The sequence below is a fragment of the Lagopus leucura genome, unplaced genomic scaffold (genome assembly GCF_019238085.1).
Source record: "Lagopus leucura isolate 7727_CA_CO unplaced genomic scaffold, USGS_WTPT01 Super-Scaffold_100014, whole genome shotgun sequence".
NCBI classification, from domain to species: Eukaryota; Metazoa; Chordata; class Aves; order Galliformes; family Phasianidae; genus Lagopus; species Lagopus leucura.
In genome coordinates this window covers 10,164,483-10,191,915 of record NW_024962268.1, presented here as the reverse complement: position 1 = coordinate 10,191,915, position 27,433 = coordinate 10,164,483, and the positions used below count along the sequence as shown (strand labels likewise).

At 41.3% G+C, this 27,433-nt stretch overlaps 1 protein-coding gene across 2 annotated transcripts in view; it reads right to left on the bottom strand.

Moving 5' to 3' along the window:
• Positions 1–18,214, bottom strand: part of PLPP1 (phospholipid phosphatase 1) — a 56,050-nt gene extending 37,836 nt beyond the window's left edge. The window contains exons 1-2 of one of the 2 annotated variants that reach the window (XM_042875312.1): positions 18,092–18,214; positions 4,371–4,525 (exon numbers count right to left, since the gene is read on the bottom strand). In XM_042875312.1, coding sequence (XP_042731246.1) covers positions 4,371–4,525; positions 18,092–18,149 — 213 coding nt within the window. In that variant the 5' untranslated portion in view covers positions 18,150–18,214. The remainder of the gene's footprint in view (positions 1–4,370; positions 4,526–18,091) is intronic. The other variant, XM_042875313.1, reaches the window with a different exon arrangement.
• Between the last annotated feature and the right edge of the window lie 9,219 nt (positions 18,215–27,433).

Below are 27,433 nucleotides of genomic sequence, written 5' to 3'. Positions count from 1 at the left end.
AGGAAGATGACAAAAGGTATGCTAAGAAAAATTATAAGGTTGGGAAAAGGTTACCAGTAGGGTAATCTCAGGCCCAAGTCATGATAGCTAGTGTTATGCAGCATATAATTCATTAATAATTCTTGTTGACAATTCTTTGATACAGTGGAAGAGCAAGGTCTTCCAGTTTTATCTGAAAAACTACTCTAAGGACATGGGAACACAAGGAGATTTGTGAAACAATAAGTTCAGAGTCATGCACATAGAGGTTAAATTACTCATATGTTGGAATGACAAGCTCCCAGAGCTCATCTAAGGGGGAAAAACTTTATTTCCTATGGCTGTTGTAACTATTGTAATAGAGCAGACATGAGAAATGCTAGTGCCTTTGGAAAAACCTAATTAGATAGCCAACAACAATTTTTTCCTGATACAGCATTCAAACAGTTTGCAAATTTATCTAATCTTACATGATGACAGATGGACTCCTAAAGTACATTCTTCATTATCTCAAAAATGAAAAGAGTTGGAATTTGCACAGTACAACAGAACACGAGGGCTGTAAATCAACTAATTGCATTGGCAACAGATAATATAATAGCAATCCATCAAAAAGCAAAGAATTAAAGAACAACAAATACAAACAGCTGTTACAAGTATACACTATAAGGTGAATATTCTGAAACAGTCTTTCAGAAAGAATTCAGTGAGTAAAAATACAAGTACTTCAGCTGATAAGACTAAGTATTTCCTAGTTACATCACATACTTCTCTTGTCCAATGCAGTCATCCAATCTAATGGATTAGACTTCCACTCAAGCTGTTACAATTTCTGACTAATTGTATTTTTACTTTTCAGTAAATACTTTACAGAAGTCTATTCTTTTCATGTTTCTAGTCTTGATCAGGTTCCTACATCTATGCACGAGCACTGGATAACTATGGTTTTTCTACAGAGAAAGGCAACAAAATCAAAATGATTTTGTTGATGAATGTTGATGAATGTTGATGAATCAGGCTTAGACAAAGAATAAAGACAGCAAAACCACCACCACTTCAATCCTATAATCTAATGCCAACTTCACTAGTACAGCTACAAACTAGAAAAGATCTAATCTTCCTGTGAAAAAGATTCCATAGAAAAAACTAAGATTGTCTCCTTACACCAGAAGTTCAAATCAGAGTGTAAGTTAAACACTTCCCCTGCATATTTTTAGAGATTCACTACAAGTTGTCAGCAAAAACATCCGTAGTGTTTATCTGTACAACACCAGAAATCCTACCTGGAAATATGTGCTTTGTGACAACTTGATTAAGGCTTTACAGCAGAGAATCACTTCATACAATCACTCACATTCTGCAGGAGTTGGTAAAGGCATCACACAGCTCTTTGCAGACAAAGTTAGACTTCCACTTCCTCAGTTAACGGGACAACTCTGCTTTCTATTTCTTAAAAAGAAAATTATAGCTAAAGAGGGCACCTAGCAAGAAGTGGAATTAATCCTTGGCTCATCAAGATCAACTGCAATATTTTGTCATTCAACTTCATGCAGAAGAAAAGGGTAAAAAACCCAGCTCTCTTCACAAGTAATTTTCTGCATAAGGCAGAACAGCAAGTGCGATCAGGTGAGCCAGAAAGACAGACTATCCAAATAACTATTTGCTTTCCATAATGCAGATATTTTTTTTCTTGTTTTCCTCAACTTTTTCCCACAAGTTCTTTCTATTTCGTGAGGAGACAGAGCTGAGGTTAAGTCCAACCTAAAAAACATGTGTCCTGTTCAAGTTTAGTATGAAGACAAAGATTGCACAGAAATGCAATTTATCAGTTTTTCCTTGCTGATACTATTAGATACTATTACTGGTGTGATACTATACTATTAGATACTATTACTGGTGTGAATTTATTTTTAAGTCAGATCCGTTCACAAAAGTCTTATTGCCAGGATGTTGACTAGGTATAGATAATCACAGCTACTTCCAATACACTTTTGTGAGTCAGCTCTGTCGTTGCTGAAGACTTTGACTTCCAAAGACTTATGCTGCCTTGCAATCAAATCTCAAGCCTCCAATGAGACTGTCCAGTAGAAGAAATCAGCCCGAACGTCTGATTCTCCTGTTCCCAGCCAGGTCAGATTTCCTCCTTCCACTTGATAATGACAAGCTTGAAATTAAAAAGCATTCCGTTGGACTCCACCTAAAATTCAGCAACAGAAACTTAGGTCTGAATAGTTTGCCTTAGCTCTTAAGTTTTCAGTGGGCACAAAGGTTAGTCTTCACCTCTTGCAGAAGGTCAAAGAACTGCCTACAGACAATTCCAGAATTCATCCTACAACCCTATTCTCTTTTCCTTCCAAGTTCCAGCAGTGAAATACAATTTAGATATCCCTTGCTTCGATAGAGTCCCATCAGCTTCAAAATCATATCTTTTCAGAAAATACTGTAATTAATTTTTATTCTATAACTTCCACTACTTTATGAAAGTGATATTTTATAAGGAGTTCATTGGCTTAGAAATACCTCAAATGTTTCCTCCCCTCTCCCTACAACACAGGTATTTTAGAAATGATAGTTACATGTTCCAACTCTTTGAACAGACGTAATAAAATTTTACTATGAGAATCCTACAAGTGCAACAGAAGCAAAATGTTATTAGAGATTATTCTGTTCTGATAAGTCTTATTCAAATTTATAATTTCAGAGACATTGTCAATTGAAATTGCAGTAGTAGTCTTCACCAATTACTGGAAGTTTATGGTTAGGTACGTTTACCATAAGGTCAAGAGTTCCTCTCCGATTTTAGAGAGAAAATAAGAGGGAAAAAAAAAAAAAAAAAAAAAAAAAGGAGAAAAGCTGACTTTCTAGTACAGAAATAAATCCTTTAAATATGACAGCGGAGCTTAAAGGAAAAATAATCAAGCAATTCAACGCATAATTTAAAGTAATTGAAGTGCCTCTTCAGAAGTTCAACACTGCCTGGGAATGCTATTGCTAGTTCACTTCTACACATCAATTTAGACACACATGAATGCTTGTGAAAAAGAACGTATAGCAAATTGACAGATTCAGACTCCTTTTCTCAAAAAATGGAACTGAATGGAACTGATGACAATTCTGTTGGTGCCTCAGAGCACTTCCATTCTGTTCTGCTGCTGTGAGGTTGCTGAGAACCTGAGAATGGGGAGATTGGTGGCCTTGCCTATGGCAGGGGGGTTGAAAATTCATGATGCTTGAGGTCACTTCCCAACTGGGCCATCCTGTGATTTTGTTATATTTTTTTTCATTCACTTTCTCTGCAACTTTAATAAACAGGCATTTAAAGTTTGAGTAATAAGGTATACAGATTTCAGACATGTTTTAAATGACTATCCCGTTCTTTAATCAGTTCAACATATACTTTTCACAGATTCACACAATGTCAGGGATTGGACGGGACCTTAAAAGATCACCCAGCCCAATCCCCCTGCCAGAGCAGGAACACCTAGATCAGGTCATACAGGAGTACATCCAAGTGGGTTTTGAATGTCTCCAGAGAAGTAGACCCCACAACCTCTCTGGGCAGCCTGAATTTTCTCCTGATTAACAGGACATTCAAATTTCTCAGAAGACCAGAAATGATTATGACTCTCTAATATTGTTTGGTCAACCACTGCAAACAGACAAGATAGAATAATCTTTAGCCTGAACTTCTGAGTAGTTAGATTTTGGTTCTCTAAAACTGTACTAAAACTTATCTAAAAATCAGGCTTGAAATATTCTTAAGAAATCTACTGCAGTGTTAAAAACATTCTTTGTGCAAATCATGTGGTCTTCAAAGGACAAAAGACTAAGCCTCTTTTCTGCAAGCCTCTGTATTTTCCAGCTTCTGTATCCCATTTTGAAGGGTTTAAGGAGTGCTCAAATTTTTTAAACACAAGCCACGGTGTTCAAATTAGACAAATTTAGTGAAAGTATATGAAAGCAACACTCACTAAGTACAGATCTGTGTACTCCACTGAAGTGGAAATCTTATCACCACAAACATTCAGACTAACTCACTGTGAACAAAAGACAGATTATTTGTCTCATAGAACTTCGGAAGTCTGTACTATTTTTCTCCCCAAAGATAATGAACTAGGCTCACTAATGCAGCAAATCTATTTCTTTGTTGTTGCTGTTCCTGAAGCAAATAAGATTAGAGTTACTAGCAGTTAGAGATTAGTACTGGATTTTCTGTGCTAACTGCATCTTTCACATGCATATGACCATTTATAAATAAGATCCCATATATACAGGACTTTCCTTTTATAACCTCTCTGTTGGCTTCAACTCAGTAAAATCATAGTGCTTTAATCTTGGAATGTATTCATTTTACTCCCATCACCAATGCTTCCTATATATTAGCTACTTACAGATAAAATGGGCAGGGTGAACCCCACTGTGTAGAGGACAGTGGATGTGATGGTACTGTCATGGAACGGATACTTGATGCTGTCATCATTACAGAAAAAGCCTCTCTGATACGGTTTTATTTTGGCCAAGTTTAGAACACCAAGAGGTAAGCCAGCTGTTGGGGGAAGGAGAAACAAAAACAACAAAAACAAAAAACAATACATGTGGTTAAATCAAAAAACATTTTTAAACATGCATGGAAGAAGATACCAAACATGCAAAACTCAAATTTCCCATGTCACAGTAAATGATCATGCAACATACATATTTACCAAATCCTTTTTATAGAAATTTACCATATATTTGCTCACTTCAGAAAGATTCTGATATCACCCACCAGACGTAGAAGTTTAGTAGAGCTTTTAAAGTCCTCACACACTGAACCAAGATTATCCTTAAGAACAGTATTTGCCACTCACCTGACCAGCCAGCTATTGAGGGTACGCTGCCTTCTATTTGCCCTTTTATGTCCTTTCCTTCACCACCAACCTATGACATTGGCTTGTATCTAAATTACCAGCCCTGTTCTACATAATCTGGCCAGTATTTACAGAGATACATACAGCCTGTGTTTTTTGTGGGCTTTTTTTGTGTTTCTTTTTTCTTTTGAGGAGAGTAGTTAAAGATTTCATGCAAGTATGTTTCATGCAGGTAAGATAAGAGAACTTCAGAGACACCAACAGGAGATAGGGACATTTAGGACTGGCAATAAGATTTTTAGTTTTAAAAGTTGCATTTACACAGCAGTACTGTACGAAATATGCAAGAGCATTATCTTCTGGAACAGTTACCAAAATACTACCAAGTAGGTCATGTGTGGAAATAATCACATCCTCACTTTTCTTTAAATGCTAACTGATGCTCTTCAGAAGGTAACTACTTAAGACTTTTTAATCCCCCCCTTACCCCCCCCCCCAAAAAAAAACCCCAAAACTGCTACAACATCAAAAGGTTTCAAGGTTCCCCTCCTCCCCCCCCAGTACTGTCCATGACATTTTCAACTCAATTTTTTTAATTTTTTATTTATTTATTTTTTTAAGCCAGCATCACCTGCTTCTTACAAAAGCTTACAAAAAGATTCTGTGTTTTGCTTGGCTTGTCTCTCAAGGTGCTTGAGTTTAGGTTCATTGGGATAGGTTATTTCATTTTGCCAGCTGCCAAAATATATTCTCCAAGTGTCCCAGTCAGAAGCTGGAAGACACTCTAGGACTTGCAAATATCACAGGATTCCTACTTCACAGATTCCAGGTTTCTTGCCACTAATGTACAAAGGTTTACAGTTCTGGTTTTTGTTTTTTGTTTTTTTTAATTAATAAAGATTTATTTAGGAATTGGAAGAGAGCCATTAACCAAGCAAAAAGAAAATAAGAGTGTGAGAAGCAGCATTTTAAGCCTACCAGCAAAATAACTTTTCATTTGAATATAAAGAGGCTTTTTGTAGTGCAGCTGCAACAGGAGAGAATTACTCACTCTGTAACCCAGTTAAGATACAAGCTTGAGGGCACTTTATTTTTTTTATTTTTCTCTCTCCAATGAAGAAAAGTTTCTGACAAGGTTGTTCTCAGTTTTCATTTAAGTAAGAGACAAGTTTTCATTAAATTATGAGTGAACTGTAGAAGGTGGTTTTTTTTTTCCCCACTAAATAGACTTCTCATAAACAAACTTAATGAGAAAAATAATAGTTTGTGAGAATTTATGCATAAAAATTATCCAGATTCTTCTGGTGACTCCACATTTAAGTATTTCTTCTAAAATTTTTGTTTCTTTCTACATCTTTTTCAACAAAATAAAAGGACCATGCATATTTCCATTAAAATAAAGTGATTTGGTTACATTATTAAAAGCACATGTGGTACATAATCTAGAGTTTAAATTAAGAAAAGTAGGTTTAAATTAAGATTGGGGAGTTGTGAAATGGGGAGGAAAAACAGCGAGTGGAGTCAGATGAGGACAGTTTCACAAAAGTGACTGCAAAATTCATCCGTGCACTCAAAAGTAGAAGAACACGAAGAAACAGGTTATACATTCAACACCAGCTGCCAATGCTCATTTCTTACACTACTGTTAAAATTGTTATTGAAATCTAAATGATATGCTGTTTTCCAGCAGTGGATTAGCAGATTTTGGAAAATAACATTTAGTAGAAATTTAACCAATGCCAAAATAGTAGCAGTATTTTTACTACTGCTCATTTTATAGGGAGAGACACCTCAGAGAAACAGTCCCAAAGTTTTCACAATAGAAAATAACATTAATGTTTGTAACAGACCAGTATTACTGTTACAGATGCCAAACTTCTCCGTGGCCTTTATGGAAGCTGACTGCATGTGCATGTGTTCAGATCCATTAGCTTTTACAAACTGGAGGAAAGGATGACCACAATCAAACACAAGATTACAAAGCTAAAAGGCAATCTTGTACACCAATGCCCATACCTTGCCCTCTTCACAATACACCTCCTCTTCCCCTTTTCCTAGCCAGAAGTAATTTCCAAGTATCTACCCTATCACGTGGCTTTCAGCAGTAAAGGATTGCTTCTGGAAGCTCCCCATATTTCAGCTCAGAACTCAGGTTTCTCTTTTCCATTAAAAGTTCTCCTAGTTGATCTAGTCAGCTGCCAGTGACCAACAGATTCCAGGCTGTTTTGACAGCAGCAAGGAACTACTGCTCCAGTTCTGACAACATATGCTAACCCCAGAAATCGAATAGAAAAAAAAAAGGACCTTAGAAATTTGGAGTCTTCAACAATGACAGAATAGTTAAAAAGCCTCAAACACATGGACTAGAGTAGAAAAGAACACAGGATGGAGACTGAAGATAGCAAGACTCTCAGACTTTGTAAAGACCAAGCAGGAGCTGGAGGGCAGACACAGCTTTAAGTTCACGGCTAGACCTACTAAGAACAAGGCAGTATACATTGTACAAAGCCAAGCTACCCAAAATAGTTACACTGGACTACACTGAACTCACAAGAAAATAGAAATCAATCTTCTAGGTTCAAGTCACTTGAAGCCTAGCTTCCAATGGGAACATACAGACAGTACACAGTAATATAAATAGCATTCAAGGATCTTGCATTTATTTATCCACATCCGGTGGTACAAAATGGGATGAAAAAAGCCCATAAGGAAGAAAACACGTGAAACAGGGTAGGAGTATAGTCTGTGACAACTACCTCTTGTCCAGGCTCTGGGCACCACTGGAAAGAGCCTGCTCTGCCTTCTTGGTACCCCTCCTTCAGGTATTTATAGACACTAGTGAGATCCGTCTCAGCCTCCTCCACTCCCAGAAGAGCAGTCCCAGCTCTCTCGACATCCCCCTGCAGAAGAGGTGCTCCATACCCTTCATCTCCTCAGCAGACTTCTACTGGATTCATTTTGATGTGTCCAGGTATCTGTTATACCAGGGGTACAGAACTGGACACGGGACTCCAATGTGTCCCCACCAGTGGCAAGTACAAGGGGAAGGATCTCCTCTCCTGACCTGCTGGCAGTATTTTACCTAATGCAGCCAAGAACAACATTAGCCTTCTCAGCAACAAGGGCACATTGCTGACTCATGTTCAGATATCTTTATCTGAACATACAAAAAATATCCTAGCATTTATAGATAAGATAGCCTCTGCTACAGTTGACAGCTGCCAAAATATTTAACATCAATATTCGAGAAAATATTTGAGAAAATAAGCTTCAAAAATGGAAAATACTGTGTTTGTGATTTACTCATAATTTAGGAACCCTTTCCTAATCAAGGATATGGACACAGGTTAGATGACACTTTAGAGAAGTGTCTCAGATTAAGACTATTTTGTAAGTTTTATAGTTGACAGACTCAAATTCTTGTTCTCATTATATACTGCATTATCCAGTTCAGAATTGAGTGTCACTCACAAAGCTCTAGAAGTTTCTGGTCATGTTTTTAAGAGCAACTTCAAGGTAGCCTAAGTTGTCCTAACCTGCTATTCTGTTATCATAATCTCAACAGCTTTTGACATTAACCTGCCTCCCCACTCAAAAAAAAAAAAAAAAATTAAAAGGAAAAGAAAAAAAGGAAAATCCATTTAACATGGATCTTACTCATCCAGCTGAGTGCTGAACTTAAAACTGGTATAAGGTAGAAAATGTAAACAAATACCCAACACTGTGAAAAGTAGAATAGGTTGACCATAGTCTCAGATCAGCTTAAATGCCTCATGAAATCTCATTTGTGGCTGGAATCCACTCTCCTCCCCAGTTTTAAGTAGTTCAAAGTAATTAAATACTTTTTGTAAACATCCTTTAATCAACCCAATGGCCTCCTTATCACGGGATAAAGATAATGTTCATTTTGTCTGTGACATCTTAAAAGCTTCTGCAAATTGTGGACTCTAGCTCTCCATGACACAGAAGAGTTGAAGTTACCTTCAAACAACTATGGAAAATAAAGATATCCTAGCTTGAATATTAACTAAAAAATTTTGTCATGCTATACCAAGCTTAAAAGTGCTACTTAAAAGAAACTGTATTAAAATAAAGTCAGAGTGATTTTTAGAACAACTGTAGAGAAATATGAAAATAGGATCTCTACATGCTGATTGCGATGCTCTGGCACAAGGTATGCTTTGGCTTTTGAAAAGGAATCCCCAATTTACATCTGAACTGGGAGAAAGAAGTGTTAAACAGGAATTTAGGCTGTACTGGAAAAAAAATCTCCACAGAGCATTGTAAATGCTATCTTCAAAACAATTCATTTATCAGCTACTCATTAAGAAAAGTTACCACAGTATTTCTACATGAGATTATACGACCCCACACCCATGTAAATGGAGTCATTCTGAACTGAACCTCTATAGTTGGTAACCACTATTGCAAGCAAAGAAGAATGATATTTTTTCTACTCTTACACATGTATTTCTGCTTTTATTTTCATCCAGGACAGACATGTTTGCTTTCCTGCTCATTTTGGAGCGTACAATCTAGAGCAAGGAGATATGTGAGAGATTTAAGGAAACTGAGACAGGTCAGCCTCATGCTACTAGAGTGAATTTTGTAATACCTGTAAAAGAAACTTTCCTCTGCACAGAAGCAATGGTGCTGAAAAAGTTTCTTCAGTGAACAGTTAAGAGAAAGGCATTCAAGAGTTCTAAAGGACAGTGTAGCAGGAATACAGAAAACTACTACAGAAAGGAGGAAAAAAAAAATTAAGAAAAAAGCGTTTATAGACTTTTGACTCCTAAAAGTGAAGGCTGGACAAAAGAAATCCAAAAAGCTATATTCACTAGATGAGAAGTGAGAGTAGACTCCTTGTGAGGTGTCAGGAACCTTCCCAGAAGATTTAATTTAAACTTCTATTCCAAGGAATGAAAAATATTTTTATCACCCACTCACCAATTATTCTGGTAACACTTGAGACTGCTAGGCTCAAATAACCGATAGAAACACGCTGTAAAGACCAAACAACATTAGAATTTCTGCTACAGTATCAGAAATAAATTTGCAAATGTAGATGGACTGCATTTTGATTTATTTTCTTATATGCAAGTTGCTTCACAGAAAAGCCAGATGAGTAGCCTGGACTGGCTAGCAGTATTTTCACTAAGTGACTCCCTCCCCATGCCCTATGCTTTAGTTGAAAAATGGCAATGGTGGTGGAGGCATGAGTGAGGCAAAGGAAACCTTACTGTGAACTATGCCAGCCTAAAAGCAGGACAGCATGTTTTCCAGCCCAGTCATTAACTAGCATTGAGTAGCCAGTAACAGAATCAATAGTTTCCCTTGCACTCAACAATTAACACTAGTTCACTTCTCTGCATTACACAACGTTTGTCTATCTGATTCATTTTTACACAAGTGAATTGTGTTCTCTTAATTCTGCATTTCACTCTCCAAGAAGATATAGCACAATCAACTAAAAATAAATAAATAAATAATCTTTAGAAGCACCTGTTGGGAGTGTAAAAACCCACAGCTGTTTTCTCTGTGAGCATTCAGTGAAGTACAAGTACAAAAGTAAGAAGAGCTAAGGTACATTACTCCCTCATCTCTACACTGTTCTATTCAATGCAGAGAAAACCAAGTGGCTTAAACGATCCTGTAGGAGGACACAAGCCAAGGGCTGTGCCCTGGGTTCTGCTTCTGGTTGGCAGGAGGAAGAGGTCCAAGCTAAGCAAGCCCAAAGACAACCACATAGAATTTATCAGCAGTTCACCCAGCAGGAAAAGGCCAGTTTCTGTTATAGCTGACACCTGACAAAGAATAAAGACCAACAGATTAATTGTTAAAAGTGGAGGGAAAAAAAAAAAGATTAAGGTAAGAGTGGGAAAAGAAAACATCAGTAGCTTCGTGCATTGCAGTATTCAAAGGAAGTGAGCTGCAGCCAGAACAAGGGAGAACGAGTTCTCCCACTATAAATATTCCTCCTGAGCTGAAATTCAATATTTATCACTGTACTATGTGCCCTTTTAAAGTCTCTGATTGTATTGTATAGAAAATTTAAAAGCTCATAGATATAAAACCACACACACTCCCTAAGATCAAGATCTTCTACAAACAATCTACCTAAAGTAATATGCTTATGAACAGTGAACACATTATAGCACAAGAAACTGAAATGTCAAATTTGGCTGTTGGCAAGACTGGGAGGAATTTTAAAAAATATTATTATTATTATTTTTATTATTTTTTTTAAGTTGCAGTTGATGCGAACTGAAGTTGTCATTTAAGACCAGCATTTTAAACTCCAGAAGTTGTAACTATTTTTCCATTTTAATCTTTGTTTTGAGGAAGCTAATAGCAAGAGGCTTTCAGATGATTTCACTTACATCCTGATCTAAAATACCATTCAGTCTCGAGAAAACAGGAAATTATTAAATATGGAATATAAACGCTCTTTTCCTCGCTGAGGCTTGCAATCCTAATGTTTAAACATGCTCTAACAACCTACAGTTCTACAGTGGCAGTGCTACAAGAGGGACTTGGTACTCCCATAAAATTGTATACTTTGTCATCGTGAAGTACTTCATACATACACAGTGCTGCATGCCATTCTGCTTATAATGAATATTTCTAGGCACTGAGCTTTTTCTTGTCTTGTTGTTTTTCTTCTTCCATTGTTCTCTTGATACCCGTGGAGCATGAAAATAAACTCTGTATTAAACTAAATAGAATTAAGAAGGGAAAAGTAACCAATAGCATTCTATATACTTTTGGGCTATCAGAGCATTTGCTTTGTATTGGTTCAGGACAACACAATATTGATTTAACCAGAACTTGTAACCATCCATGTAATACTGCTCTTGATTCTTGAATAATTAATACTGCCACAGTGCAGAGAAATCTTCCAGTGCTCATATAATAGCAGGAGTAGCTTCCCAGCTCTGGTAAAAAAATCACCACTGCTTCATCTGTGATCTAAGTTTCCACACATTAATGATTAGCAGTTGCATTTTCCATGTCTTGATGGCTGGAAAACTTAGATTAAGGAAGTGATGGGAAGCAAGCATACAAACAGAAATAACTGTACTTCCATCCCTCAAGAATCTCATTTAGCTCTGGCGCTAGCCACCACACTGGGCTGGAATATTTTAACAGGATAACAGCACTGCAGTATAGACTCACTAAAGACTTGATTTCACAGACTCAGGAAAACAGTGCAGAGCTCCCTGAAGAAACACCAAGTAAATACACGTGGAATACACTGACTGAGAAGTCATTTTGGGGTATTTAATAGAGAACAGTTCCCAACTGAAGCTATTCTCTCATGTCACTATCTGCCAAAACAGCTCCATCAGCTTAATGTAATCTGAATCCACTGCCTTTTGGATACTTGAAAGTAGGGAAGCTACAGTTATAGATATATACGTGTTCTTTAACATCCCAGTACTCAGCTACCTAACAATCAGTAACAGGCTTACCATAAGCAGCAAAAGGACCAAGTTACAAGGGATAAGAATGCACAACATAAGACTGAGGGAGAAAAATCCAAGTTATTCAAAGAGAAAGGAAGACACTAAGATGCTGAAATTTGTTATATAGTCACTTCTACACTTAGAGAAAAGACTGGTCAAAGATATGCTTCAGTACAGCTCCTGCTTTCTCCTTCCCTAGCAAAGGATCAGGTAGCAAAGATCATTTCTTCTATGCCAGGGAGGTCTAGCTAACATCTCAAAGCCACCTCACAAGATCTGTTTTATGTGATTATTCCCCAAGAGGAACAGGCTTCCTCTTGCAGGGCAGGGTGGGGGGAAAAAAGAGGTTCATACAGGATAGGGAAGAGCCCATCCCCCATTCAAGTGCAGACATAGCAGTAACCAAGCCCATACCAACAAACCCCTGACAGTGCTCACAGCCACCTTTCTACAGTAATACGTCTTTTACCAATGAGCTTCTAAATTAAAAAAAAAAAAAAAAAAAAAAAGTGCTGAACAAAATGTTTCCCTTTCTCTACCACCCAAAGTGAGTCTGTTTTGCTGTTTAAATTCTCCTGACCTAGTTTGGGAAGCAGTACTCAGTTGTCTGGCATAAGTTGCTGAGTGAGAATTCTCATCTAGAACCTACCAGATTCACGTTACCCTGTTCCATGGCTTCAGGAAGGCTCGGACAGTAGGCTATCACAGCTTTACCTGATCTTTGGCATCTTGTCAGCGTGATTTTGCTCCTACATACTACTAAGCATCAACAGTCAACCGATATTTTGCCCCCTTAGACCAGGGCTGCGACTATGCAGATGCCAAACAAAGGTGCTTTTCGTTAGTATGAGCTCGTGTGATCCAAGTCTTTGGTGTCAATTCAATGTGTTCAATCAGCACAGGCTCAAGCTTGCACCAGAGCAGCTATAAGATGAGGTAGGATCACTTCCACGATGAGGGATGTGATATTTCACCGTTGAGCTGCAGTGCAGCATTTCATTTTCTATAGAATATAGGAACAGAAATATCTCTTCTACTGCTCCCTTGAACAAAGGGCACCATCTTTATACTAGCACGCTGTGAGAGCCCTTCTGCCTGTTTCAAATAAAACACACCAAGACTTCAGCATTTGCCAAGAAGCATCTTTCTCTTCTCTGCCAAGAATGAAGAGTATAGCACGAAGTTCAAGATCTGGTTCACAGGAAGTCACTGGAAGGTGAATCAGGATTTACATGGTGCTGCTCTAGGCAAGTGCAAGAACTTCTCTTGTGAGAACAGGTTAGCCAGAGGACAAGGTAACACTTAACAGCAACACCTAGCAAAGCAAGAACCTGGCTGCTGGCTTTGAAGTATTCATTAACTAGTCATGTTCTAACTGAAAACTCCTCCATAGAATTCCAAGCAAGACAGAGAGGATCTCCATATCAAGTACCAAGGAACATCATCTCAACTGGAAAACTCAGTCTTATGTGTTCAAGAAAGCTCTGTGCGAGATGGAAGGCTTTCTGAGTTTTAGGTGACAAATGTGTTTCCAAGGAACTTAAAAAGTCCTACTGAACACCACCCTGTGGTACTCAGTGGACAGTATCATTTGAAGATCAGTGCTCTTTGACACAAAGCTGTTATGGCTTAACTATGAACTCATGCACTAGATGAGGAAAAAAAAAAAAAAAAAGGTTAAGCATATACATGATGTGGAAAATAAGAATGGTGACCCATGTATCTGTGAGTCATAAGTAAGAGGGGAGGATGTTTTATTGAAACTAGGGCAATCAATCAGGAAGTTCTAACCCACATAGAAGCAGGTCTTTCTTCACTGAACAGCAATACCTTGCTGTCTTGCACAAGGTTGCCTCCACCAATAAATGCTCTCAGAATAGAGTAACAGTACTTAAATCAAGAACATTGTACAGGGAGCACAAAATGGTCCAGCCATCTATGTTCCCTGCAACACACACTGTGAAAGCAAATACGCCTGCTCTATGTGCATGTTTGATATTTATCATATTGCCCTGGATCACAGCACATCCCTGTAATCTAAATAGTCAATGTTTAGAGAAAAAGAAAGCCATGTAAGCAGTTTGTATTTTATTTCTGTTCATATGTTCTTTTTTAGAACTTTCCCCTCTCTTACTCAAATGAACTTAAAAAGTGGTTTTGGGACATTAAATTAAGACTGCCACCATCTCATCTTTTCCACCACCAGCAGCCTACAGATCCCTTCTCTTTTTGCATTTGCTACTTGCAGTTCAGGGAGCTTAAGTATTTGAGAAGCAAAAAATCCCACTGCAAAAGAACAATTAGGCAGCAGGTAAGCTTTCACTGGCACCTTGAAACCACCAAGTACTTAAGTAGCTCAGCACTATTTTCAGCCTATTGCAGAAGGATCAGAAGAGTAAAGATCTAAAAATATATATATATATATATATTTTTTCTTTTAATTAATGTTTCCTAATTTCAGGTTTACATATTCTTACATTACAGCAGCAAACACAACTGACAAGTACACAGCTTGCTAACAAAAGCTATAGGATCACTGACAAAAATCAAGGAAGAGGATGGGAAACAGTTCCGTTGAACTTGATCCTTGCAGTGAAGTTGAAACAAGAATGAACGAGAATTGCACCAAACAGACCTGAACTGAATTGTCCTAGAGTCTAACTTCACAGAGAATGTTTTTCTTACTTCCTAGTCACCTCTGCAGAAATTAATTATAAGTTAATTACATTTTTTCCAATACTAGCCTGACTTACACCTAATGCGTTTGATCTAAAAGTAAACATATTAAATACTCTCTCACTCATTCTGGGATGATTCCCAACTTTGTTCTTAAGGTGTTTTCTTGCTACCTTAAGAAGGAGCCTAATAAAAATCAAATAATAGCCTTGTTGAAGACATCAGCCAAAAGCAGAATTAATTCCTGTAAGCTATTATTTATCCTTGTGAACATACAATAAATAAGAAAAAGCCCAACTCTTAGTATTAGTGTAAAACAGCTTTACTGTTTAAACTGAATATAAGTCCTAGACACATCTGTGCAGTGCCATATGAAATGTCATTCCACCAATAAAATAAGGATGGACATGCAGTAAACCTTATTATGCAGGAGAAAGAAGCTCTGTTGCCCTGGCCATTGTGCTTTCCAGAGAACAGAGTAGCTACTGACTGATGTCTATTGGACCGCACAGAGCAAGGGAACTTCCCCCAGCACTACTGCAGACCTCTGTGCAGCCATGCAGCACACACACAGCCAGCACTGCAGCACAGCCTCCTCACTGCTCTTCTTCTAAAAGCAAGCACTGCAGAAGTCTGCAGCCTATGGTGGTCGGTTTTTTGGTTTTTTTTTTTTTGTTTGTTTTTTGTTTTTTGTTTTTTTTAAGATAATGGTTTGATGCTTATCAGGGGAAAATGAGTATTCTGATAAGAAGAATAGCTTAAGATCACCTTCCCAGAATTCCTTCTCCCTTACCAGATGGAAAGGTGGACAGGGAGAATGCTTTCTTTAAGACCAGTTAAGAGCTGAACTCCGTTTCAGTTTGGTTGCCTGAAACAACCTAAGTCCAATGGCTTGACACTACATTAACCAGGAGACTCTAACCTGCTCTTGTTTTATGACCTGAACTTAGCAATTCCTTGTTGTTTTGTAGTTTGTTTTGTTTGTTTGTTTTTAATCTCTTCCTTTCTGGAACCTTTGCGTTCTAAAATGTTGGGAAAGTTGAACCTGTGCAAGGAACGGTTGGAAGAACAAGTCACACGCAGTCATCTGCATTCACAGTGACCTCACGAGTCAGGTCACCATTACTTGAAGTGATATCCTTGTTTTTTCTGTCCTGCACTGCTAAGACAACGGAGTTATTGTTTTTCTTACCCATCTTCACTGACAGAAAGCAAGCAGAGGTGGCAGAGGGACAAGAAGAGAAGAAGCAAGCCAAGCTGCTCATTGGTAAGTTACCTCTGGGTCACAAGCACAGCACTGGTAGCCTTCTGCAAAGCAGAACAGGCTATTACACACAGACAAGGCTCTGTCCTTAATTAAAGCTGGTTTACTACACAGTTAAAGAAGTTTCCTCTTGGAGGCTTTACGGTCTCTTTGGTGGAGATACTGTGTATCAGGTTAGCCGAAAGACACTTTATCCAGGCAGTTACTTCGGCCATTTGATCAGATATCAAAATGCGTGAGTAGGGGGAAGGGCAAAGTCGGATGAAAAGGAACCAGTTTTCTTATACTGAAAAATTAAAACAGATCCCCCTTCCAGATGCACAGGCTTAAACCCCATGTTCTAAGGACCCTCCCGGAGTTATGCGGGAGCCAAAGAGAAGAGGAAGAGAGAAGAACTCAGTCCTTTATCTAGTATTTAACCAATTCCTTCATTTCTATTACTTTGCCCCAAATGGAATTTAACTGAAACCTGTTAATTCAACATGTTTAAGTCGAAAATGTCAAGGTGCTTCACACTGAAGCACACCTCCACTACCAAGGAAGCGGGGAGGAAAAAACTTCTGTCAACCATTTTATTTTTTTAATCATTGAATGCCATTTAGTTCCTTCAAATAGGAAGATTAATAACCTGTATCTAATGCCTATCACCAGCCTAAACAAGCAAGAACACGGCTCATATGTTTTATACTGATGCTAGAGATATCTCCGAGCAAGACAGTGAGCCAGACCTGTCTGAACACTCCCTGCTGAACACGACAGGAGCAAGCCCAGCTTTATCACTGAAGAGCAGAACTCTTTTGATTACGAAGTGAAGATTAAGGACAAAAAAAAAAACCAAAAAAACGAAACACCACCACCTTATGAAGGCTTCTTCCAAGTCACCAAGAAGAGCAGTCTATCAGACACAAAGATGCTTCCCTGGTTCCCAACACCCAAATGTCCAGGAGTCACAGCACTGCAAACCCCCTACGCTGATCAATAATTAACGCCACTGCTCGCACCGTGTGATTACAGAGAAGAGAACAACTGACAGGTCATAGCTGTGGTTCTAAGAGGGAAGGAGAGACAGACGGACAGAGACAAGCGAGTAGGATGCCGTTCTCTGGACCAGCTCGGGGAAGCTGCGGCAGCGCTGCGGTCCAACAGTGAGCACAGCCCCGCACCAAAGCCCCCCGCCTCGCCCCACGCCGGCTGCTCAGCGACGTGAGCACAGACAGCTCGGACCAACGCAGTTCAGACCTCAACCTGCAGCAAGAGCTCCGTCCCTGAGTAAGCACGCAACTCAGACCTTGAAGCAACGCGAATCCTCGCTGCACAGCACCTGATGTGGACTTCAGACAACAGTCCGAGGAGTTTTCCCTGCGCTGTCCCTGGCTCGTCGTTCCGGGCAGCCCCGAGGCTCCTCCGATCTCGGGCCGCAGACCCCTTACCTCCCTTCCCGCAGGGAGCTCCGCCGCAGCCGGCTGGCCAGCCAGCCTGCGAGGTGCGGGAACGAAGAGCGGAGAACAAAAAGAAGGAGCTGCCGGCGCCCCTGAGCTATCACCCAGCCCTGGGCGCTAGCAGCCTGCCGCTTCCACTGGGACACGACCCCGCCGGGACGAGAGCCGGGGGACGACTGGAGACAGCCGGCGACCAGATTCCTGAGCAGTCCGGTGGCAGTGAAGTGAGGAGGAGGAAGGAGCGGAGCGGACAGAGGCGGAGGGAGAGGCGCGGGGACGCTCGGAGCGGCGAGAAGGAGCGCCGTGCGTGCGGCCGGCGTGGGACCGTGCGGGAGGCAGCGCCGCGGGGCACCGAGAGCCCTCACACCCTCGCACCCGCCCGACGCCAAGCCCGGGACCCCGCGCCCGCCGGCCTACCCAGCACCACGCAGACCACGTCCAGCGCCACGAAGGGCAGCCGTGTCCTGTCAAACATGCTGGCGGCGCGCGGCGGCTCCTCCTCACGCGGTGACAGCCGGAGCCCGAGGGGCGGGAGCGGAGCGGAGGCGGGCAGGGAAGCTCAGCCGCGCCCGAGCCGATGGCGCCCGCCCCCCGCCGCCCTGCGCCCGCACTGCGCTACTGCCTCCACTGCGGCGCCCACCGCGCTTTAAGGGAGGCGGCGGGGGGGGGGTGGGAGGAGGTCGGAGGAAGGGGAGGCGGGAGCGGAGGAGCACCGCCCGGCCCCCATCCGCAGCCGGCACACCCCGCACGGCGGACGCAGCCGAGGTGCCGGCCCTGCCCGCCGATGGCGCCCGCTCCGCCCCGCGGAGCAGCCGCGTGGGGCGTGGAGCTCCTCCTCCGCGCGGGGGGCGGGCGAGGTGGCGGACGGTCGGGGCGGGGCCAGCGGATCCGGAGTGCGCGCCCCGCCTCGCCTCGGGCGGCCGCCGTCACTCACTGCTCCTCACGCGGCGCGGCATTTCTCCCAGCGCTGTGCCAGGCGTTGAGGCGGGCGACGAGTGCCGGGGCGGCATCGGGACCCTCTGCGTCCCGCGGGAGGGGATGAGCGAGGGCCCGGCGCCATGGGGGCGCGGCGGGGTCCCCGCAACCCGAGGGGAGTTGTCACCTGCCAGCGGGAAAGATGAAAGGGAAAATCACGCAGGAATAGAGAATACCCAATCTTCGGCACAACTCGGCACTTCGTTCCTCACGAAAAGCTTTTACTCTGAAAAAGCAGTGACCCACATTACAAGTGTCCTAGTGCCCACTTGTTGCAGAAGCGCTTGCCACACGGCAGCATGGTTCCCACCGGCGCTGCTGCTGCTCCGTGTGGAGCAGGCTCCTTGTTGAGGTGCGTGGCACTGCCAGCATCGGGCACGGCACTTTTGCCCTCTCATCTGTTCCACCCCCAGGTTCTGCAGACTGTTTGGGTCTGTTTGGGAGGAACGGGTTTAGGGGATCAGCGAGAGCAACCAGGACTTGAGATGGAAATGTCCCTCAGTGTGCTGTGTCTCCAACTCAAGCACACTGTCTGAATACGTTACATAAGCAGGTCTCCATGGAGAGTCTATATATAAAGTTCTGTACAGCAGCATATGAAAGACTTCTTGATTTTACTGCAACGTCTAAGAAGAAAGACAGCTAGAAATCACATACGGTGTGCCTCCAGAAATCACAAATTCCTTTGTTTTCTTTCACAAGTGGGGCGTTATTGACAGAAGTCACAGAATCAAGCAGTCATAGAATGGCTTAGGAGAGAGGGGACCTTAAAGTACAACCAGTTCCAATCCCTCTGCCACGGGCAGGGCTGACCCCCACCAGATCAGGCTGCCCCCAGCCTCCTCCAACCTGGCCATGAATGCCTCCAGGGACAGGGCATCCACAGCTTCTGAGTGCCTCACTGCCCTCCTAACTTCTAGTCTCAATTTCCTTTGCAAGCACTCTACGGTTCTCCCAAGGCAGAAGCTCTAGAGTTGTCTGGAAATACAGAACACCACCATGAGCTGTAGCATAGCCAGGCAGGGGCGAGACCAGGGTCTGTTTGTGAGTGCTCTTGAAAGGAGTGTTCAGCCTGCTCTTCACACAGGGAGATCATCTGTGAGGTGTGCTGGTCCTGAAAGTAGCAGGAGGAAAATTCCCCAAAAGACTTTTGGGTGGAGAGGGGAAAAAAAAGAAGAGAAAAAAAACAAAGAATGCAAATGTTCCATGCACAACTGCTGTAGTTGCTTACTTCAGCCCCAAAGCATCATGCTAATCTTTCTCAGACGGAACACCAAACAATTCTCCCAACCCACACCCCTGTTCAGTAAATTAGAGACCAAAGACATCACACTGGCTAATTTAAGTGGAACACTTCCCAGAAGATGGTATGCTACAGTCATGACACTTAAAACACCTGAAAATTGAGCTGTAGCAGCACAGCATTCCCAAGCAAAGGAATTAATCATGTTTAACTGCCACACAGTTTCTACATTTCTGTTTTATCCCTGAGACAGCTTGCCTGAGGGAAGAGCAAGTCTTCTGGCAGAATTCAGGGACAAAAGTGGTCACAGAGTTCCTCTCCAAACTTTCCATTGCACAAGGGATGTGTTCCTTGCTGTCGCAACCACATTCCCACCACTGCGCTGGCGGATGTCCGGGAAACCCCCAGCTGAGCAGTGTAGGGACCAGGTCAGCCCTGCATTGTACGAAGCATTCAGAAAGCTTTTCTGCGCCTTCCTTTGTGGCTAGCTACCAGTGATGGAAACATACCAACACAAGCCCTTCCAGACCAAACAAATAATTGCATATGTTGTGTTAGTGCAAGTGCTGTATCCCTGGGTATGCGACTGATTATTTTACACTAACAGAATGACTTGTGCAAAAGTAAAATAATAAAAAAGAAAAGCTTAATTTCCTTTAACATAAAATATATCTCACAACAACAACATTCAGAATAGCATATGCCTGTCCCTAGCAGCAAGGCTCCTGGATGTCTATCATTCTGTTCACTGCAAGCCACAGGTGTCAGAGCAGATCTGCCTATATGTTTGACCAGGTTGGTGTTAAAGAACACTTTTGAGCTGGGACACAAGTAAAATGAAAGTAACAGACAATGGTCATAAGCAACATTTTATCCCTTCATGAAATAGTTGAGTATTATTATCTTGCATTTAGACTCTCTGAATATCTTAACCTCTTATTTCTCGTTTGGTAAGCTCATTTCATTGTTTTATTTCCCTTTTCCTTTAATTGAGAGAATCCTAAAGTCAGGTTAATGCCCTATTCATTTCTATGTCCTGGTTCTTTCAGAAATCACAGATCTTCAGTATTTTGCCCATCCTCCTTAAAAGTTTTGTGTATGCTAGGATTAAACCCTCAGGAAGTTTGTCATTAGCCTCTGGTAGAACTTGTATGCTAATTGAGTAGTACCGGCCCAACAGGGCCCTTAACTGCAATTAACATTCATATAGAGCAGTAACTGGAGTAAATGAGGGGACTTTCCGAGGCTTATTTCTCTGCAGCTTGATCTGTGGCAGGAGTCAATAGCTCTAAACGAGCTGCTATCGCTCAGGAAAGAGATTGCAGGGTAGTCCTGGATGCTTCTGGGAAGCCATCAGCTCAGTGCTCGACTGAGATCCTCAGGTGGCGAGTGGGAGCTGCTAGGGAAGAAACTGATAGCAATCCAAACAGTGTCATTAAAGCACGTTCCTGAATACCGGCGATCCCAAGCCAAAATGCATACAGTTGAAAGAGAAAAAGCTCCAATGAAGGCAAAGGAAGGATTGTTAGAATATTTATACAGAGGTATATAAGAAAAACAAAGATAAAAATAGGATTTTTCAACATGGAAAGGAGGATACGGGAGGGTAAAAGGCTTTATAAGGTAACCTGTACAAGGCTTTGTAAGGTACAAATCTAGGAATCGTGAGATGTGTAGAGAAGACAAAAACATAGGAAGTATTCACTAATCTGCATCAGATGAGAACTGGTGAGAAGCTAGGTAAGGTGTCAGACAAGAGGGCTCCTTGTTAACACTGGAATATTGTGGAATTCATTGCCTCAGGTTGCTGTGGGCCACAACATCACAAAGGGGCCAAAAGGCATGAGGTAAGCTTTTTAGACCATGGGTCCTCTCCTAAACAGTAATCTCTATAGTTTAGAAGCGTCAGAACTTCTGAATTCCTGCATTTTATAAAGGTGTGCTGGAAACAAGTGCCACACAGACTGCCTCCTAAATCCCTGAAGCCTCTGCCTGCTCGGTGATGTTGGGCAGTATTGGGCTGCTTGGATATAATCTGAAACAGGTTTTAGTTAAACTCAAAGCCAGTCAACGGCTGCAGCGTTAACACCACAAAACATCAATAATTAACAGGGATGGAATAGTTCCGACTTGTTAGTAATGCTCTGTTAAACTGACTTAATTTTGTGTGGTTACCTCTAATTTAACTACCAAAATCGCACGCATGTAGTAAGGCTACAGAAGAGAATCAAGGAAGGAAGTGCGCTGAGGTGACTCTCCTGAACTCTCCTATGCTATTTGTCCAGGAAGCGGGATTTTCCCCTAATGAAAATACACACAGTCCTGACTAGTTCTGGGACAAGGACCCCTAAAGTCAGCTGCCATGCTTTGCTTATTAAGTTTCAGAAAGCAGAATTTAGATTCCATCAACATATCTTAGCTTCACATCTTCTGTTCGGTCTGTTTAGTTGTTTTATTTTCCTTGCTCCCATGTCTCGTGCCTGTTTTTCAGTCAGGGAGCTGTGAGCAATAAAGAATCTTTGTATTCCTAATGAACAAAGCAAGAGGATTTTCCTGCATTCTCTCCCTTAATATTTTTTCCATTAAATACAGATTATACCAGTCTGGGTACCTCACCCCCAACATCTCTTCTAAGATGCACTCACTAAAATCTCCTACTTTCAGGCCAATGACATGGGATTGACACCTATGGTGCTCCACTCTTTCACTGCTGGGAAGTTAGGATCCTGTAGGACTCTGCACCCTCAACTTTATACTGAAGTCATAACAGCATTTCTGTAAGAGTGATAACACCATGCTTGTACAAATGACAAGTTATTTCTAAATATTAGCAATAGAACTAAGGAATCAAGCAGATGTCACCCAACAATCCAATAATGTAAAATTAACATTTGTGCTCATGTAATGATTGAAAATTAATTAAATCCCAAGTACATACCTTTGTTTATACATATTTTAATAACATACACCATACAGCCTCAGAAGATCATTTAGTATATTCCAGAAAACACTTCAGGCTGTGCCTTACATAAGTTAATTAAGCAGGTTAATTAAACACACAAAAAACTGGTACTGGCACATGATTGCCCACACTATTTATTTGTTAGCTCACAAATGGTGTTATAGCTCAGAACTATGTAGCACACTTCCAAGTAATTTCTGGGCATGGGCTGGGGTTAGTACAAGTAATGGGACAGTTTCCCACGGCAAGCTTGCACACACGTGTACCATTTTTGACAAAGAAAATTAGCCATACGAACATCAGATACACTCTTACTAGTTGACCTAAGCAACTGTCCCTGTTGGCTGTTACTAGGGCTAAGCAACTGTCCCCGTTTGCTCTTTATTGGGTTTTACTGTTTGTTTCAATTTCAAATACTGCTCTGGAGCAATAATGGATTCTGAAGGGAAGAATGTCCTCTGGGCACTCATAAAATGTCCATGGCTGAGTGAAACTTTTATTAAAAAAATTCTTAATATTATTGCAAGTCAGAGTGATTCAGGAGCTGCAGGATTTGTGTCCTCCATCTACTGCTTTCCTTTCCCTCTTCTCTTCCTGGTCACACTTTGCAGTTAAACCAGCCACCAAATCAGAAGTACCTCAAGCAGCATTAGGAATCTCAAGAGACGAACTTCAACAGATACACCAGTTGCACAGTAAAGAACTTTCCAATGAAGTATCAAAAGCAAACCATTTTGACCCACTACATTCAGCCTCCAAAGGCTGGTTTCTTATATCTTTGGGTATCCATGCATCAACTTCAGCAGACACAGAAATGTATTAGTGCATATCTTTCAGGTACTTCTCATGTTTCACTGGCTGACCAAAGCTGCACATTCAGAGTGCAGCCACGGAAATATCTGCTCCTGTTGCTCATCCCTGCTTGGCCACAGCAGTCACACCTCTTACATTCCATGCATTAAACAGGCAGCAAACCGGTCTGAAATGCTTTGGAGCAGCACAGGAAGAAACAAAAGCAGAGAAATGCAGGGAGAAACAGAGCTGAGTTTATTCCCCAGGCCTGTTGTTTTACTCCTGCTAGGTGGGTGGGCAGCCTTATGCTGCCCCTGCAGCCCTACACGTTCTTGTTTATACTGGAAAGTCTTCTGAACGGTAATGGCCCCTTACTATGTGCATTACCTAACACAGTGCATTGTGCCTGCAGATGTTACTGCAGTACTCATATTTAGGCAAAATTATGCTCCAAAGCAAAGACAAGGCTAATAGAGCGCGCAAATGGCTAAGGGAATATGTTTGCAGAAGGGGCCTTTTGCAACATTTCTAGTAATGGCATTGTGCTGTTACAGTGTTGCTCTTGTTCAAGATCCACAGACTTGTCTTTTTTTTTTTTTTTTTCCTATTGCTATCAAACCAAGGAAATTTATTCATAACATTTTGTTGTTGTTTTCTTAAGACATTATAAACCTTGGACATCATCCCGTGTGCTAATACAACACAATTACAATAGCCTAGTACATAAACAGCTGCAACTACAGAAATAAATTAAAAGGGGGCTTTGAAGGTGAAATAACAGTAGGCAAAATGTCACCAAAAACCTCAAGCTGGTAGAATCAGCAAAGCAAAAAGAAACTCACTTCAACATCAATTGTGGAACATGCTCATTTCTTGCACCCCTGAATTATTCTTCCCAGAACATAATCAGGATCAGTTCCTGCTCAAAATAAAATTAAGGGTGGAGTAGAACAAATCAATAGATAATTGTAAGGTTTATTATTTAGTATTCCTCTTCAAAGAATTATAAGGATTTGAGTCTTCATACACTCATCATCTACTGAAAGCTTTTGCATCTCCATCTTCTATAAATAGTACTCAACTCCATGAAATAGTCATCAGAGTTCACAAAAAGCCACAGCTGGAGCTTTTCCAACATGCAGAGAGTTCAGTTACCGAAATCACTTCCTCCTAGTCCTACACACAGAGTAGGAAATGTGGAATTCCACTTTGCTCTTGTCCCTTTACACAGATTCATCCTTTTGCCAACAGCAGATTCAGTGTCTTGAGGTGCAAGTCAATGGTCCTGTAATCTACTGCCAGAGCACAGAATGTCCAGATTCTAATTAAGCCCTGACCACTTGGTGTTTACTTTTATTACACTAATACCAAGAGGCCCTAGTGAGATTGGAGCCAACTGTGCTATGTGCTGCACACACTCACAGCCGTTGCCTCACAGAACTCACAAAGCAGGGCGAGAGAAAGAAAGTATTATTTTCCACAGCAGCAAAAAGAGCCCCAATTTTGCTGCCATTCTCCTTGAGGCGTTAGTCCTGAGAGACAAGGAACAAACCTGTACTGTATGAGTAGTAGTCTGAGCAGATGAAAGTATGCAAATATCCTCCTATTTTATCTTTCCCTGCGACACTGCTTCTTTCCCAACAAGAGTAAGTGATAAAAATAACAGTGAAGTCAGCACTGGGCAGGGATGCCGTAGCGTCTGGAACACAAGAAGCCCTGAAAGCAGGCAAGAGTCTTTCAGGCTCCCATAGCCAGAGCAGCCACTTGGCAAAAGAGAGGAGAAGGATTGTATCTGTCAGAATAACTTTTATGGGACCCAACTCTTCCAGGGATTGTTTTAAATCCACAAAATGCTCTTGAGTGTTAATACCAGCATTGGGACACTTGCGTTAGCAGATAAATGTGCAAGAACACGTTCCTAGACATCTGCAATGTTACTGCACATCTGAACAGTCTGCTGAAACTTGGTCCAAGGTCCACGAGGTCCTTGGGCTCCTGAAATGATTTCCAAGGTTTGTAATAAATTGTGCTGCTGAAGCAAAGTGCAGTTAAGCAATTCTCACATGATAGAAACAACGTGTGGTGTACTAAACTAAAACCAGTCAATGTTATTTTAACTTTTTAGCCTTTTAAAGTGTTTGGAAGGGAACAGAGACATTATCCTAAAGAAACTAATACCTACAGATGTTGGGGAAAAAAAAGCAGAAAACATAGAATGATACCCCTAGATTACCACCCTCACTATTAAAGTCAATAATACTGATATATAATACTGATCTTTGCTGTGCTTTGCATTACCCAGAAGTGAGGAAGATGGCTGTAATTGTTCACGTAAGCACTTCCCAAGACATCTGAGGAGCTGGGATGAATTGCTATATCCCCCCACCTTATGGCTGTATGGGTCACAGTATGTATGTCAGGGTTCATTTGCAAGCATAAAAGGCATTGCAGCATTTTCAAATTGCCCTTCCTGGTGCATACACTGGCTTCTGTCAGATAAGTCAGTAGGCAGGTGGTGTGGACTTTCAAGGAGTTTGGTCTTGAACAGGAACACAAGCCACGTGCTTACATACACCAAATGCTTATATACACCATGTGCCTCTGCTTCCCTCTCTCAAGTGGAGAAGATAACACTGCTGTACTGCAAGTGGATACTGTGAAGGTAAACAAGATACAAATGACAAGAGGCTTGGATATAGATGTGATGGATTTAAACTTATGGTACAGATCTAATTCGTTCCCTTCTCTAATGCAAATGCTATTACTGCAAAATTTGCAAGTAATAATTGTATGTTTGAGGCTTACATAGTAGTTTTCATTCAGTTTATCATACAGTGAACACAACTGCTAGATTTCAGATGTAAACTCAGATTATTTTAGATAAGAGCCATCAAGGTTATACTGCATCAACATAAACAATAAACAGCCATGATGGTTCTTCTTACAAACAGCTTCATGTAGAGCACATAAATTAAGCAGATCCATGCAAGTGTAAGCCAGCGTAGTAGTTATCTTGTACAGTACTGGCTATCTGGAGAGAAATTCAAGAGCAGAGCTGCCTCCTCATAGAATCTTCACATGAATCAACAGGGCAAAATCTGACTCACTGCCTAACTACTCTGTGTATACTCTAAAAATAGGCACAGGGCAGTATTCCATCTCAGACTCAGCACTTGGGAGAGGATAGCTGTTGCAGTCACTTGTTATAAACCTGGTCTTTCTTTTGCTTCAGAGTTTGTGGAGCGTGTGATATACAAACATACTGGAGCAGCCATGACAGGTTGGCAAAGGTACCCACAACTGAACCTGCTTTTTACAGCTATCTGTAATCCTGCATTTCACCACTGTTACTCTGCTGTTATAATGAAAGCTAAAAGGAAAGCTAGGAGTGAGTGTGAAGGGACGTGATGTAGCCAAGGAAATGCACATATACAAAATGAGTTTGCTTCTGTGGGTGTATGTGTGACATAGTGCAATTGTAAATCGTAACATTGTATTTGCTAAGTATGCCCATGGTATTGTTTGCTTTCTATCAAGCTTTTTGTACTATGCTTGCTTTAAAAAATTAATTACTATCATTATTTTTAAACTTGTACATAAATCAACACTGTGGAAAAGAACCCTTTTGGCTTAATCACACGTTAGCACAATTGAGATTAGTGGCTCTAAAAGGCTGGTAAGCAAGAGAACCTGAGAGGATGCCGATTTTGCTGTAATTCTGCTACACATGTTCTGGAAAAGAAGGGGGAAATCAGCTCCCCAAATCTCCCAAGTGAGTGTTTCTGCT